General features: G+C 37.9%; 1 protein-coding gene and 1 long non-coding RNA gene across 2 annotated transcripts; both read left to right on the top strand.

Moving 5' to 3' along the window:
- The first annotated feature begins 1,491 nt into the window (after positions 1-1,491).
- On the top strand, positions 1,492-3,027 carry LOC123317000. Its single transcript, XR_006538129.1, has 3 exons — positions 1,492-1,949; positions 2,020-2,182; positions 2,260-3,027. It is a non-coding gene; the product is annotated as an uncharacterized LOC123317000 (long non-coding RNA).
- A 12,037-nt stretch (positions 3,028-15,064) lies between these two features.
- Positions 15,065-16,486, top strand: LOC123317718. The gene has a single exon (XM_044904327.1). The coding sequence runs from the start codon at positions 15,065-15,067 to the stop codon at positions 16,484-16,486; it is 1,422 nt and encodes a 473-aa protein (XP_044760262.1).
- The last annotated feature ends 224 nt before the right edge of the window (positions 16,487-16,710 follow it).

The following is a 16,710-nucleotide window of genomic DNA, read 5'->3' as shown; positions in this document are numbered from 1 at the left end:
CCCAGAAGAAAGTAGAGTAAATCTTACTCACCGTACAGAACAAATCCGTCATCTTCAGGAGGCCTATGAGTTTGTCAATACCAGGTTGTACCGTGCATTTGAGCAGCAAGCTCACCATTACAACCTCCGTCGAAGAGAAGTTCGTTTCCATGTCGGTGATAGAGTTCTGCGCCGTGCTAATCCGTTGTCATCCGCCGTTGATAGCTTTGCAGCCAAGTTGGCTCCGAAGTTCTCTGGTCCGTATACCGTTGTGAAAGTAATTTCACCCGTTGTTTATGACCTGAAAGATGACAGTGGTAAGAAAATCACCAATATTCATGTGAAGGATTTAAAACCGTTCCATCCGTCTGATCATTAGTAAGTACACTGTATAGCAACCGAAATAAAAACCAACCGTACCGTTATATTGTACTGATCACCGATAATAAATGAGATACATCCGTTCTGTCCGTCTCTATTTCACTCCTCTATTACCGTTAAAAATAATATTTATCACCGAAAATAGGTTAGTAATGGGGTACTACCGCTGCTTTCACTGAATAAGTGCCCAGGTGAGTGAAATAGAGCCTTATACTTGTATCTCCTTATTCACTGACAAAATGTACATACCTATATTTCCGCGATTCCACCATAACCGATAGATCTAACCTGGTCTGCCAGTGTTGGAAGATTCTGTTCCGTACAATCTTGTTTGTTCTGTGCAACTTTTATTACCACCAAACTGGACCGTCTGACTGTCATCCAGTGGGTAAGTGGTATCCCACACACCTACAACAGAAAATTCCGTTAATTCAATGGAAAAACAGGAACCGTTACAGTTGATTCAATTTTTCTGTATTAATAGTGGGTCCGATAATAACAAGTGAGATACGCCCGTCCTGTCTGTCTCTATTTCACCCCTGTGTCACTGTTAAATACAATAGCAATAGAAGGCTGATACCGCTTACACCGATATTACAAACTGACCTGAACGGTAAGTGAAATAGAACAGTATATTTGTATCTCCTTATTAAAATTACCGACCGTACTTACCGTTTCTTCCGAAATTCCACCGTACACCCTGTTATCCCTCTGCTCCAGGATATCAGTATACTAAATGCTTTTCTCTCCTTTTTGTGCAACCTACAACTGCTGCTGACTCCAACACCATCGGAGAATTGCACCACCGTCACAGGGGGGAGCCAACGACGCTGTCCAGTATTCCAAACTACCCTGGTTGGACGATATTGGTAACTGTTAACCCCCATGACATGTGCCCGGAGCCGGCTTTGCGAAGTCCACCCTAAAATGGTTCAGAAATAACACAACGAATGACAAATCGAAATGTTACTCACTTTGAAGATTCCGTCCTGCACTGTTTCCACTGTTTTCCGGCATTTCTTTCGCCGATGGAAATGGAAATCGAAATTTGGAACCACCCGGCGAAATTTGACAATTGGACTTTGGAGGTTAGCTGATAGAACACCGAACTTCGACAGAACCACCGGCCATTGAACTAAAGAAAGAAATGGAAGGGACCCGCAGTTCAGCAAATCGGTCGAAAGTGTGTCCAAAAGTGTGGGAGAGAGAAAGACTATTGGTGGGTATCCCTTCTCTCTCTTTTAGATGTTTTGTTTACATCAATCAGCTGACGGTTTTGTTGATTATTCAGTTTAAATTAGTTTTTGGGATGATTTCGGTTGTGTTCAATTGGAAAGAGATCTAAAAGTGTTCAGAATGCTAAAACTCACGATTAATATTCGCTTGAAACTTGAAAAAACTCAAATAAATCGGGGAATCTCCGAATCCCACTCGAAAACCTTTAAGTATCTGGATTTTCGGTTTCTGAGAAATATGGATCTAGTGAAGGGACAGATTACCTTTACCTGGCCACCCGAGGGAATTAAAAGGGTTGAAACTGTCTGAAAAGACCTCTTTCGATATTAACTGGACAGTTAAAAAAAATCAAAGTAAGTAATCTTCAGAATTGAAGTTGTTTGTAAATTTGTGGTATAAAGTTTTAGAGAAAGTATTTTATAGGTTTTTGTGTTTCTCAAATCATTGTTGTCCCCATCAATATCAGTACTGTTTGCAGTCTCGCAAAATTGGTAAATTTCAGACTCTTGTTACAACGATGGTTGTAACAAGTTGCTAAAGGATGCTCCAATGAGCCGAACAAAAATGAGCCAAGGAGTTTCCACAGGTAGGTCTATTTTAAATATTTTCATTATGAGATCCCTTTTTGCGACTTCTAAAGCATTATATGTTACTTTATTTTAGGTTTCCTTTTAAACGCCCAGATATTTTGGAACTTTGGATTACTGCTGTAGGAAGGGAAAATTGGTATCCCTCAAAGTATAGTAGAATATGTGAAGATTACCTTCATAATCCAAGTTATACAAGAAAAATATTGAAACTTGATGCTGTACCAAGTGTATTCAATAATATCCCAAGACATTCAAGGATCATGGAATACTTACAGTTCCATCACTCTTCATATACAATTCACTGTGTTATGTGCATCAGAACTGGAAGAACTTTCCGACCAATTCTATAAATCATGCATATGAAACAAGAAATAAAGACTCCTTACAGATTCCAGTGCACCATCTGAAGCGCATAAACCAGGGCATGGACTTCTGCGGCCCCAAACTATATAATAAATTTCCTTCTGAGTTTCATGACAAGTCCTAGATGAACTTTAGGAGAGAAGTGAAAAGGTTGCTTTTAAATGAAACTATATATTCTATAGAAGTTCTCATCGAGAAAGAATATGTGATGAGATTTGTTTCTTATTTTTATTGTGTTTGTATGCATGTTGTTACCACTGTGATATTTTATATTTGTTTATTACTGTCGGCACCATTTGTAATATTAATTGCAAACGAAGATCCCTCTAACCTAATCCGATGAGAAGCAGAGCACATGTAAGTTTTCGAGTGAATTTAAATTATTTGAAATCAATAATTTTCTTTTTCATTGTAGACTATTACTGAAGATATATGTAAACTATTTTATATATTGTATATAATAAAAATATAGAAAGAATTGACACTTGTTTTTTTTTGGACAACGCTCCTTAATTAACTTAAAATTCAGTATAGTAGAAGGAAAATATGTATGTTCAACATGTAGATTAAAACCTTGATGAATTTCACATGATTACATTCTTTCATAATATACTAATCTAGTTAAAATGAACAAATTTCTGTTCTTTTCATACAAAAAAAGACTTATTAAATTCCGTCTACACTGCTCTGAAAAATATGATCAACGTCGCAAAATTAACTCAGAAAACGTCTTGAATTGATGAAAAATATGATTCCAATCATCACAGTTCGAGAAACGGGTCCAAAATTTCAGATATCCCCATGTCATTGTTGCAGGTGTTTGGCAAAAAAATTATTAAATTCCTTCTACAATACTATGAAAAATATAATTCACATCGCATAGAGGTTATCTATGATCGCATAATCAACTCAGAAAACGTCCTGATTTGATAAAAAATACGATTCAAATCAGAAAAACGAAACGTCAAAAATTTAAATTCAAAGTTTAATAGGTTATCTCCCCTTGCGCAAGAACAGAGAGAGAAAGATATACATCCAATTGTCTATTTCAGTCGGCCTCACTTTTGCTGACCCGAGAGTCCCTTCCATTTCTTTCTTTAGTTCAATGCCACCGGCGGACATCACAGATTACAGAGAATAATGTAATCTGTGGCGGACATACGTCATCGCGGACCATAGCGTGGGAGCATTGGCCGAGTATACGCCACCTGGAGTAGGTTAGGTGAACTTGTTTATTGTAAATCCGATCTCAATCGTCTTGCCGTGAATAGTCAAACCGTTAACCGGACTTAGTAGATTTCACCGTGAAAAATTTAATCCCCTATTTCATCGTGGATTCAATTTTTCAACCGGAGACGAGGGGATGTAATGAGAAAATGGGTTTTCCAACCTATTCCCTCATTTTAGAATAATTATTTTAGTTTTCCTTTTTAAATAATTTTGTTTCGAATTAATTTCCGAGAAATCTTTTCGAATTTCCAATTCAGGATTCCGACATCGTTCGGAATTGTAAACATACCGTACCGTTTTTATTTCCTAAAAACGATGTCGCACCGTATAAAACATCCTGAATTGGAAGATAACCGAGTTTTTTGGTTTGCTAGCACAGATAAGTCGAAATTAAGACGTTTTCATCGACGCAAAATTACCGAATTTCGACTGTCGGGCACATCTGATTTCCGCACCCCCCCTGTGGGTATAAAATCAGATGTTCCCCCGCAGGCCACTTCACTTGCGACTTACGAATTATTTTCAGTGTGTTCACTTACGATTTTCACTTATGATTAACTTGCTGCCGTTTTGCGATTTTTCCGTATTTAGTTTCGACCACCGATTAGCCGCCGAGTATTTTCGAGAATTCACTAATTTTGTTTTAGTTTTCTTTTCGGGGGAAATTTTAGAAGAAGTTTTTTTTTAAGTTATTTTTCTTTTGTTTTTTTTTCTACTGTTCTTTCTACTCTCTTGTGAGTGCAAGTGGCCAAGCCAAAGGTAAGACGACACGCCGTTATTTGCTTTTATATTGGAACTTCAGCCCCCTTTCATCCCTTCCTAACCCGGGTTAAGTTCCACCCCTATTGCTAAAGCACCCCGCTGGCGTGGACACTCAGGGGGTGCGGAGGCACTTTGGAGTGGCGAACCCTCTTCCCTTCCCCGTTGTTTCGACGCTCACTTCAGTTGCTATCGAAGAACCCCGCTGGCGTGGACACTCAGGGGGCGAAGAGCGCAACTAGGGGTGAGCTGTTGTGAATCTGTGCCGTCTTTCATCCCCGCACCTGGCTGAAGACCCGATATCTGTCCGTCAAGTGTACGTCTCAGGTTCTGGCTGGCGAACAAGTCCGTTAAACCCCGTATAACGATTGAGATCGGATCCCGTGCTATTCCGTCCGTCTTGTCCGTCTTTCGAATCACTGTAAAATTTAGTAGTAGTGCTATTTGTGTTCCCCTTTTCGACGAATAAAAGTTGTATACGTTGATTCTGCCTATCATTGTGCGTCGCTAACACCCTAGACACCAGGGAGCCCTGTCTCCGGCTAGTAGCTGCCAGGGTAGGTTTGCTATTCTCCCTTAAAGAATAGCTGGCGCTCGAGTACACCGAGGAGAACCCCTTACAACGTATCTGAGTGTACTCTCCGATTAAGTTGAATATTGTGAACGTTTTATGTGGCCACTTTATTCAATTTTCACGCTGTCTTGCGGCGTTACAGTGAGTTACCTATTTATATTTTCTGATTGTTTTTCCGATCTCACTGGTTGGAATAAAACCGTGAAAGATGTCTACATGCGGCCACTGTCATTACATTACAGAGATTTGCGGCGATCGTATGATTCATTAATCATACGATCGCCGCAAATCTCTCAGCATATTGTGCTCCGGCACGTGTGCGAAGACTTATCAGGCCAAATGTGTTGGAATCTCCGCTGATAAGTTACAATGTTTGAAATCCCCTGGTTTTTGTTGGTATTGTCCGGATTGTTATAAAATTCGGAATGAATACGAGGAGCATATGAAGGCATCTTTTGATGGTACACTCAACCGAATATTTGAGGAATTTGAAACCAGGTTCAAGGAACTTTTGGATGGAATCTCGTTTCAGGCTGAGGAAACATTTTCAAGGATTTCCCTTCCCTCTTGAGCCGTAGACGATGTTCCCTCGTACTCAAATGTTGTCAAAACGAGATCGATGATTCTTGTCAAACCCAGGGATTCAGATCAGGCGAACTCAAAAACCAAACTGGACATAATGAAGAATATTGATCCGGTCCAACTGGGCTTGCAGGTTTCTCAAATCAAACAGAAAGGACGGTGGCATTCTCATTGGTTTCGACGACCCTGACGGTGCCGAGACATTCAGAGAACTAGAGCTAACGAAAAACTCGCCACGGACTACAAAATTTCGGATGTTAAAAGATTTCTATCCAAGCTTAAAATTGTGGGTCTTGTAGAGGATTACTCAGATGAAGATATGTTTTTTGAGGGGATAGAACAATGTATGATCTGATTTATCCCATTTGAGGATCCTGAAAACCTGGCCGACGCACAATAATCCGAGCATATTCCAGGCATTAATCGAGGTAGATGCTGCTACTCATGTTTCGATAATGGATCGCGGAAAACTCTTCGGGAATTACGATGCTTGCTCGGTTTATGATGCTACGGATGTGAAGATTTGCTATAGGTGCAGTGGTTTCAATAACAGGCAATTAAGCTGCTCTCTCAAAATTGTTTGTCCAAAATGTGCGGGAGATCATTCATATTTTGAATGAGTGTACCAGTTCATTTCACAAATGTATCAATTGTATTAATGCTAATTTAACTGACATTTGTCATGCTGTATGGGATGCCGTAAAATGTCCAATTAATAAAAAGAAACTGAAAGTACATAAGTCATCTAGTTTTGCTCCTAAATAACAATTATGTCGTGAAAATATTTCCGCTAATTTTCCTGCAGTCCAATCAGCAAATTTAATTTTTTTTAATCAGAACGTGAGGGGACTTAGATCCAAAAGTTTTGAGATATATGATAGCATTGCCCAATATGATTTGGATGTCATATGTTTGACGGAAACCTGGTTGTCGTCTGATATTTCAGATTCTGAAATTTGTAACGAGCGGTACGTTCTGTTTAAGAAAGATCGAGACTTTGACCTCACGGGTGAAACGAGGGGAGGTGGTGTACTGATTGCACTGATTGCAGTGTGCTCAAAGCTGTTGGCTTCCGCACTTGATCTCAGCTCCGTGAGTGCTGTTTTCCCCGGGGTCGATGTGATTGAGTTGAGGTTGACTATTCGAGGTTAAAATTTTTACATTATCAAGATTTTCGAGACCCTTTCTTGCCTACCATGTTTAGGCAATGAAGACGATAAGTTGATAATTACAGGTGATTTCAATATACCGGAGTACATCACAGGCAGGGATAAAAATCTGCATAAAGTCAGAGTCCACGCGCTTGAGAATTCTATCAACTTTTTCGGACTCGCCCAGCAAAATAAGATATTGAATGCTAAAAACAGGATTTTGGATCTTATCTGTACTCGATGCTCTGTTGTTGTCACAGAACATAAACATCAAGAGAATGGTAACTCCCGTGCTAATCTTCTTGACCGTGTTTTTTGTCTGCGACACTAGCGCTGAAACAGCGTACTGTGGAACTACGTTCTTTTTGCCCATGCGGCTTCCGCTTCCTCCCGTCCGGACCTTACTAGCAGGAGGCGAGAGATTCAAATCGACGAGGACGCATTGGAAGAGCGCCGAATCAGAGAAATAATGAAAAATTCGAGAAAAATTTTGAGTTTTATAGGAAAATAAAGGATGAAAATAAACTTTTATGATTTCTTGTATTTCTTTTCCTGATGGTACTCAGAAAAAGTAATGAAATTAGGAACAGGAAGGTTTTCTTCTTTTATTCTCCCTATTCAACTTAAAATTTCTCTCGAATTTTTCATTATTTCTCTAATTCGGCCATCCTTCAATGCGTGCCCGTAATTTGAAACAGCACCTCGAGTTATTTTGCAGGGGTGAAAAAATGGCTAAAGCTGCATTCACAATCAATTCGCGGGCCGAAGTGCACTTCGGCACGAAATTTACCATTCGCAATAATCTTGGTACCAAATATTCAAATGAATCAAAAATGTAACTGATCAAAACATAAGCATCAGCATCATCTATAGCCGGCACGAAATTCCTTGCCGAAGTGATAGTTTGCAACTTGCAAGAAATTTTGTCTTGAATTTCATTGTGAATGGTAACGGAGAACGCCATCTGCTAAGCTTCCGTGCCGAAGTGCACTTCGGCCCGTGAATTGATTGTGAATTTAGCTTAATGCTAGTATTGCAAGTCAAAACAAGTTTTGTTTCTTATAATATGTTTTCTCTTATCTCACGTTGTCCAACAAAGTATTATAATTATTATTTGGAGAAGTTATATTGGGATTATTGTCTGGGTTTCTGAATAGAAATATTGATTCCGAAAAAACGATTTTTCTTCGCGAGAGTTTTCTGCTAAGTTCAATTGACGATTTAGAAATACAACTTCATAATTTTCATACTTCCAAATGAATGCTTTTTTTTCATCTGCAGAACTTGTTCCATGAGCTGAAACATATTTATGTCTCTTGAGATTTCAGTATGAGGAATACCTATATCATAACATGGAATTGAAATATTTTAAATAGAAACTTTAAAACTTCCACTTAAACGCTTTACTTATCAAGATGTTTAGCTTCTACCTCCTTCACAAAGTTACTATATGCTACCTCAACATTATAACCCAGGTTTACTTCAAGAAAGAATCTGTGAAATAATAGGAATTTGTGTCTAGGTACAATGGATCACCAATATCATCGCTCGATTTTATTACACAATTCATCCCTTTTAAATGAAGTATTTCCAAAGAATGTTTATCTTTCTTTACGAAACTAAATCAGTCAATTCACTTCCGATAATTTCGATAAATATCTTGATTTACTAGAAAAACTCTGTTAGGCCGTATAATCTCGAAAAGAGTACTGACAAACGTCAAAGTTTGTTTACATTTCGAATTTTATGGTTGAGGATTTGCCGATTGCGTGGTTGCCAATTGGGTATTTCTGTGTTGCCAAGGAAAGCGACACTAGCGCTCTAACAGCGTACGCTTGCAACTCGTGGTCCAAAATTATCTGAATGAGTTGCCACCGCCTGGTTGTTGTTCTCGAATCTCGATCTCCTGTCGTTGCCGTCGATGGGCATCACCCCCCCTTGGAATTTTCATTGTCATTGAATTCGAAACCGATTGAGTGTTAAAGCCAATCTTGAGTGTTTTAACTTCAGGAAGGCTGATTTTCCGCGGCTTTATGACACGATCCTTAACACCAATTGGGATCTATTGAATGAACAAACTGATGTCAATTTTAGTTTGTAACATGTTTTATTCCATTCTGAATAAAGTTTTTTCTCAATGTGTCCCCAAATCGATAAATAGAAGGTCTTCTTACCCATCATGTTTCACGGGACATATTATTACTAGGCTGAAAGGAAAAAATAGGTATCTGCGCATATATAAATCAACGGTGAGCGATGTTCAATATAAATTTTCCTGGGAAGATCAAAACCAGGAACCAGGAACTCTATTCGTGGGATCAGTTACTAATTCTTTGTTGAAAATAGTGCACCTATTCCATTCAGACTGCCAAAGGTCTTTGTCCCTTATAATCGAATTAAGAAAAGAGTTGGACCATAAAGGTTCCAAAAGTCGCGTAACTTTTGGAATGGTATTTTCTGGAATGTAGGATACAATTGGAATTTTTTATCTGAAATGGAGAGAGTGAATGATACCATTTTAGAGTGGATGTATAAGGCGTTAACGACGGGAATATCTGAGACATCGATGGGCGACGAAACCGTCTTTGTCAAAGCTACTCGTGGAATACCTCAGGGAGGGGTAATATCTCCCCTCTTATGGAGCCTAGTGGTAGATGAACTTCTACCAAAGAGGAACAAGAGATTTCACTCCTCGAATTTAGTTCCCGAGTCTACGTCAATGGTGGGGCGACCTTCGCAATGCTTTGCCTCGAGCCAATTTCCCACTTGTCTTCTAGTTGCGAGGGAGCCAATAAGATCGCAGGAATTTCGAATGGCCAATCAGATTGAAGATTCAGTCGAACAGAATCAGCTGGTCTCGTGTGTGTTTTGATTGTCAAATTGAAAGCAAATAATCCTTGGTTAAGCTGCATTCACAATCAATTCGCGGGCCGAAGTGCACTTAGGCACGAAATTTACCATTCGCAATAATCTTGGAACCAAATACTCAAATGAATCAAAAATGTAACTGATCAAAACATAAGCATCAGCATCATCTATAGCCGGCACGAAATTCCTTGCTGAAGTGATAGTTTGCGACTTGCAAGAAATTTTGTCTTGAATTTCATTGTGAATGGTAACGGAGAACGCCATCTGCTAAGCTTCCGTGCCGAAGTGCACTTCGGCCTGTGAATTGATTGTGAATGTAGCTTTTAAAGTGTTTTCGTAATCCAATTTTTTCATTAGAATAAAGAATAAGTCATCCATTTATGAATAATATCGATAAACAGGCCACTCCAACCCGCTGTCAGATAGATATCAAAATAGAATTGTGGAGGATTAACAGGTGTTGTGTACGTAAATAAAACATATAAATCATATAATTAGGAATATTATTGTGCTTTTAGTTAATATACGTACATGGAATTAGCATTAAATTCTTCGAGTGAGGAATTTCCAAAGATATTATTAATATCTTTGGGAATTTCACTTGTAATGACGCGTTTTTTGTCGTCCACAATTTTTGTGAGGTTGGAATGGCTTCGATTCGTAAGAGTTTCAATCGTTTTCTTCATAATTCAACAGACAATCATATTGACATATCAATGTTTCTAGAGGATATTTCGTGATAATTTAAAATTCAGAAAATAACGTAGATATCTACGGAAAATAATGATCTGTTCGTCTGCTAGGTTATGTTTGAAAATTTCGAATTTGACGTAAGGGACTCCGCCCATTTCTGCTCAAGGTCACAGTAACACGCAGCGTCATAATAGTAGAGTGAAATCTCTTGTTCCTCTTTGCTTCTACTGTACCGTTGAGATTGCTAATGATGGTCCCAACGGGATATCCATTGGACGTCCGCGATGGACTTTCGAATTCGGTTCAAAGTTGTGACATTTGTACGTCCCTCGGATGTCCATAGAACGTCCATTGTACCAGAAATGGACGTCCCATGGATGTCCGTAATGTCCGAAGAGGACGTCCTATGGATTTCCATAGGACTACTTTGTGCTATTAGGGAATATCTAAGCGAAACTAATTAATCTGTAATCAATGGATTTGACATATTTTGTGATTTGTGTTGTGAATTATTTTGGCTTTAGCTTGTTGAACTACTGTTGAGGTATAGTGTCTAGTTCTAGTTCCAGTGTGTGGTGCATATATATTTGATAGTAACGAGGTGAGTCGAAGTTTTTATTCTTGAGGAAAGTGGCAAATTTACGTGTAGATAGAAAAATATTATCTAATGGGTAGAAATATTGAAAGAATTTAATGTTGAATGCTTATACGAACCACGAATGTTCATCTCTGTTTCATGTTGATTTGTTGATTTCATTAGTTATAATTATTGATACTGTCGTAAAAAATATATTGTTGTCTTTTCAAAAACAGGAATATTATTCGATAGGGGAACAACAATGAGAATATGAAACGGAATTACGAGAAAACATCCAGAAATTCAATTTTCAATACATATTATCACCATACTATTATAGTATGGTGATGTAATGATATGATATGACAACAGCAAAATTTTAATGAAATAAATTTACAGAAACGGCCATACACTCCAGAAAAGGGGACAGGAAGGAGATAGAAGAGGCTATCTCTAAAAAGCTTCGGGGAGCCAACGATAGAAAATCATAAAAGTGTTTCCTATTCAGTGTACATATACCTACATATCTGCTTCATTGTTATTTAGTTTTTTTGTAGTTTAGTTTTTTTGCTTAGGGATATATTATAGTTCAATGTTCAAATTATACTTACTTGTTATTTATTTCATTTTAATTTTTCACATAGAGATGTAGAACATTTCCAGGCATTTTATTTTTCAATAATTCCAATTTCCTTATAATTATCAATACATATATGTGTTGATAGGTGGGATTCTAAAATACCTTCTCCGAATCAAACTTAAAAAATACTAACCCCAATAAAATGGGCATTTGAGACGCCCAAAGAAAGTCCATTTATGTACAATGAATGGTCCAGAAAATGTCCGAACCTCACTGGTTTCAACATCCTATGGACATACCTACAGGATGTACAGTGGACGTCCTTGTATGTACGCCCAGGATTTTTAATTACGAAGCTATGACCCAAAGTTATGTTTTTTTTAATGGGAACACTAAATTTTTATGCAATTTTTTTAAAGCTTAATTTTCACTGATTTCAAAAATATATAACATCATATTGTTTGTATCAATATAAATAATAGAAAATCGTCAAACACCTATTTGCTCCATATTTCTTTTGACGAACACAGAAAAATAGAACTTTCCATAACAAGAGCAGTCTCCTTCCAGCAATGTCATTCTTTCTATGCTTTTTACCAATTTCCACAAAATTTGAATTTTGTAGAAATTGAGTAAGAAGCATAGAAATGAAAGAACTTAGAAGGAGACTGTGGTAATCCTAAGATGCTACATTTTTCTATTCTCATCAAAACTAAAAACCATAGAAATATTGAGAAAATAAGTTTTTGACCATTTTCTATTATTTATATTGATAGAAACCATATGATGTTGTATATTTTTGGAATCAGTAAAAATTAAGCTTTCAAAACATTGCACAGAAATCTAGTGTTCCTATTAAAAAAAAAATAACTTTGGGTTATAGCTTCGTAATTAAAAATCCTGCTAAAAAGGCAAGCAGGCCACTGGATTCTACTTAAAAAAGTGCCTATATAATGTTTTCATTTCAGAGCTCTATCATCGGTATTAGCGGAGATATAAATTTATTATTTCGAAATCGCCATTTATCCAATTTTCGCTTATAACTTGAAAACAAAAGAAGCTGGCCAAAAATGACTACTACTCTTGTTAGTTTCTCAGAAAAAGAGAACGAGAATCGGGTATTAGATTTTGTCTATCTCCTCTGGTTTGAAGCTGTAGTGCTAAAACATCGAAATTTGTCCACCCTGTACATCCTGTATGTACGTCCAATGTACATCCTGTCTGTACGTCCATTGTACATCCTGCATGTAAGTCCATTGTACATCCTGCATGTAAGTCCATTGTACATCCTGCATGTATGTTCGTCCATAGAATGTTAAATCCAGTGAGGTTCAGACGTTTTCTGGACCAAACATTGTACATAACTGGACGTACAATGGATGTCTGTCATGTCCATTTTGTACTTCCAATGGACATTCAACGGATATACCCCAGTTAGAGGGATGTTGTCTCGAAGACGTTTTCATTAGGTCTTTATTGGTCTTCGACGTCACTCGGACGTACAATAACGTCTCTGAGATGTCAATTCAAGTGGGCTAGTAAGACGTCGCACAAAGACGTCTGAATGGCGTTATTCTTAGACCACTCTGAGACTTTTAAGACTTATATAAAATTTTTTCAAGGTACAATATATATCGGACAGTTTGATTATAGATATGTAGATATGAAACGGAGGATAACGTCCGCTAAATTATAAATCGCTATATTCATTTATCCTTTAGATTCAAGGAAAATGAAAATATTTGCAGTCAAAAATCTGAAAAAAAAAATATGACTAGCTCTATGTCCTGTTCCATTTATTCTTTGTAAATGCAAGTGTCATCGTATTGATAATTCATCTTTTGCTTCATTTCCGTTAGTACACAGTCTTGAAAATAACTTTTTCTGACTCACCTTTTCGTGATACTCAGTTATACCATTAATAACGACCTTCATCTAATTTTCGATGCAAAAGATAGGCCTACTTTTCATTCGGCCAGATGGAACAGAGGATATAATCCAGATTTATGTATAGTTTCCTCTGATGTAAATTCCAGACCTCTTTCTGTAAACCGTAAAGTTTTAAATAATTTCCCACACAGTCAACATAGACCAATTATACTCTGTTTATAATCAGCAAAAATATAGAAAATTGAAAGTAACTTTTAATGATGATGTTTTACAACATAATTTCAATCCTAAATATCTCGGAATAAAATTAGATTCTTCATTGAATTTTAAGGTTCATTTGGAGAGTTTACGTTTGAAATTAAAATCGAGGAACAATATAATTCAAAAATTAGCTGGTTCTTCATGGGGTGCTGATGCCATCACACTTCGTACGGCAGCTTTGGCCCTAGTTTTTTCTGCTGCTGAGTACTGTTGCTCTGTTTGGTTCAACAGTGCTCACGTCAATAAAATCGACACCATACTCAATGATTCTATGAGGATCGTTACGGGGACTATCAAATCTACACCTTTGCATTGGTTACCCGTTCTGTCAAACATCGTACCACCTCATATTCGCCGACAGGTGGCAGTCTCGAAGTCTTGGAATAAATTCCATTCCTACCCAAATTCATTTCCAATTTTATCATATTTACCAGATTCTAGAAGTGCCAGATTAAAATCCCGTAAGCCTTTATGGACTAATGATTTTCTGTATTCAACTAATAACCATAAAGAATTTTGGCAATCAGAATGGAATTCATGTAATCTCTTTAATAAAGATTTGATTACTGATCCTTCAAAAAAAGTTCCTGGCTTTGATCTTCCAAGAAAAATTTGGTATACACTAAATCGACTGAGGACTGGCCATGGTCGGTGTAATAGCATGCTCTTTAGGTGGAATGCTGTTGATAGTCCAAGATGTGAGTGTGGTGCAGAAGAAGAAACTATAGACCACTTGGTGAAGAGTTGTAGAATATATCGTTTTCAGGGTGGTTTCGAAGGTATTCATTCGGTTACCGATTCTTTTTTGAGTTGGGTTACTAATTTCAAAATTATTTGATGAGTAATATAAAATTCAATACACCCCTCTCGTTTTTTTCTTTCTTTTTTGTTTTCAGATTATTCTTCGTCAACCATCATAGTAGAAAGAATAGGAGGAAGTTTTTGGATTTTGTCATATGAAGAAGATGTCCTTCAATTTCAATTATTTTCAGCTTATTCTTTACACAAATACATCATCATTACACTTATACGGGCAAACAGAGAGTTTTTTCTGAGGTTTTTATCTCTATTTTTTTTCATGTATCATACGAAGATATGTATGGTACCCCGTTGACATTTTTCCTCTGCTTACACTGAGATCTGGAACGAGGAACAGGTTTTTAGGATCTGTCTCTTGTTCCATTTCTTTACACCCGCTTCATTGTAATTTTCAGATTGTAAAAGTTTGTAACACTCTTTTTCAAAAGAATATATATATATATATATATATATATATATATATATATATATATATATATATATATATATATATATATATATATATATATATATATATATATATATATATATATGGTGAGAGAGTTCAGCGGAGACATTGGGATGAAATTCGGGCTGGATAAATGTGCGACGGTCGCTGTGATGAGAGGGAAACTGGAACGTGAAGAAAATATGGTGTTGATAGACGGACAAGTGATACCAGCTTTAGGGGCAGAAGAGAGGTATAAATATCTTGGTGTCCAGGAGACATATGAAATTAGACAAAGGGAGAATAAGGAAGAAGTCGAAAGAGAGCTGTTCACAAGGATCAAGAAAGTCTTAAACACACAACTGTCAGCCAAGAACAAAATGACCGCTATCAATACCTGGGCAATACCGGCTTTCATATATACTGCTGGAGTACTCACCTGGTCTCGGACGGATCTGGAAAGACTAAACAGGAGAACTAGGACCACCTTGACACAGTATGGTTTGCTGCATCCAAATTCAGCTATTGAAAGGCTGTATATTCCACGTAGAGAGTCGGGGCGAGGACTGAGCTCACTGGAGAACGTCTATCTGAAAGAAGAAAGCAGAATTAAAACCTTTTTTCTGCAGAGCAACTTACCGGTGCACCAGTGGGTAACTAGCCAACGCTATGTGTCCACGCCGGCAGGAAACGACGATGAGCAGGAACCTGAAACAGAGAACATGGTTGAAAAATGGAAAGAAAAATGGAGATCAAAGCCCTTACATGGACGGTTCTATGCCAGCCTGCAGCAGCCAGAAGTCGACTTGCCCAGCACGAACACCTACCTCACTCAGGGTTACCTCTATCCTCAGACTGAGGGAACCCTGATGGCAATACAGGATCAAGTTGTTCCTACACGAGCCTACGCGAAACACATAATGAAGCAAAACATCGAAAACACAAAATGCAGGCTCTGCAACAACGTTGAGGAAACTGTGCAACATTTGTCATCTGGATGCTCGACTATAGCTAACACCAAATACTTGTCTCGCCATAACAACATGGGCAAAGTTGTACACCAGTTTATGTGTCTCAGAGAACGGCTTCTCCAAGAGTTCGTCCCTCATCACATCTACGAACCGACGACTGTCCGGGAAAACCAAGATATCAAGATCTATTGGGACTTGACAGTGCAAACAGATCCGGGTGCTGAACATAACCGACCAGACATGGTTGTATGGAACAAAGATAAGAAGTCGGCGATCATCATTGACTTCGCGGTACCGTTAGACCAAAACCTCGCTAAAGCCTACGGAGAGAAGATTGCCAAATACGAATTGCTATCAAGACAGATGAAGCGAACTTTTGAGCTGGAAAAAGTAGAAATAAAGCCATTGGTGATTAGCTGCAATGGTCTGGTACATAAGAAAACCGTTGAGCACTTGAGAGAGATGGATCTGCCTTCAAACACCATAACTTGGATGCAGAAGGCCGTAATATTGGCAACTGTCAGCATCATACGACAAGTGATATTCCCACACTAATCAGTCGGATTGCTCTTGGCGCTTTTTCCCGAGCAATCCGAAAGGCACCACATTCTGTGTGAAATTAAAAAAAAAAAAAAAAAAAAAAAAAAAAAAAAAAACACTTAGGATGAACACCAACTTTGAAAATTTTAACGAATTAAAATTCCGATAGCACCACGGAGGAAAGGTTGACCTCCTTATTCTGATCCTGGGCACGAACCTATCAATGGCCGCCATGAGCA

Source organism: Coccinella septempunctata, chromosome 7 (genome assembly GCF_907165205.1).
Source record: "Coccinella septempunctata chromosome 7, icCocSept1.1, whole genome shotgun sequence".
Taxonomy (NCBI): domain Eukaryota; kingdom Metazoa; phylum Arthropoda; class Insecta; order Coleoptera; family Coccinellidae; genus Coccinella; species Coccinella septempunctata.
Note: the sequence above shows the minus strand (reverse complement) of the source record. Positions and strands in the feature narration are given on the sequence as shown.

Coding starts and splice junctions, on each gene's coding strand:
- LOC123317718 (XM_044904327.1), top strand. CDS start 15,065: ATGGTGAGAGAGTTCAGCGGAGACATTGGGATGAAATTCGGGCTGGAT.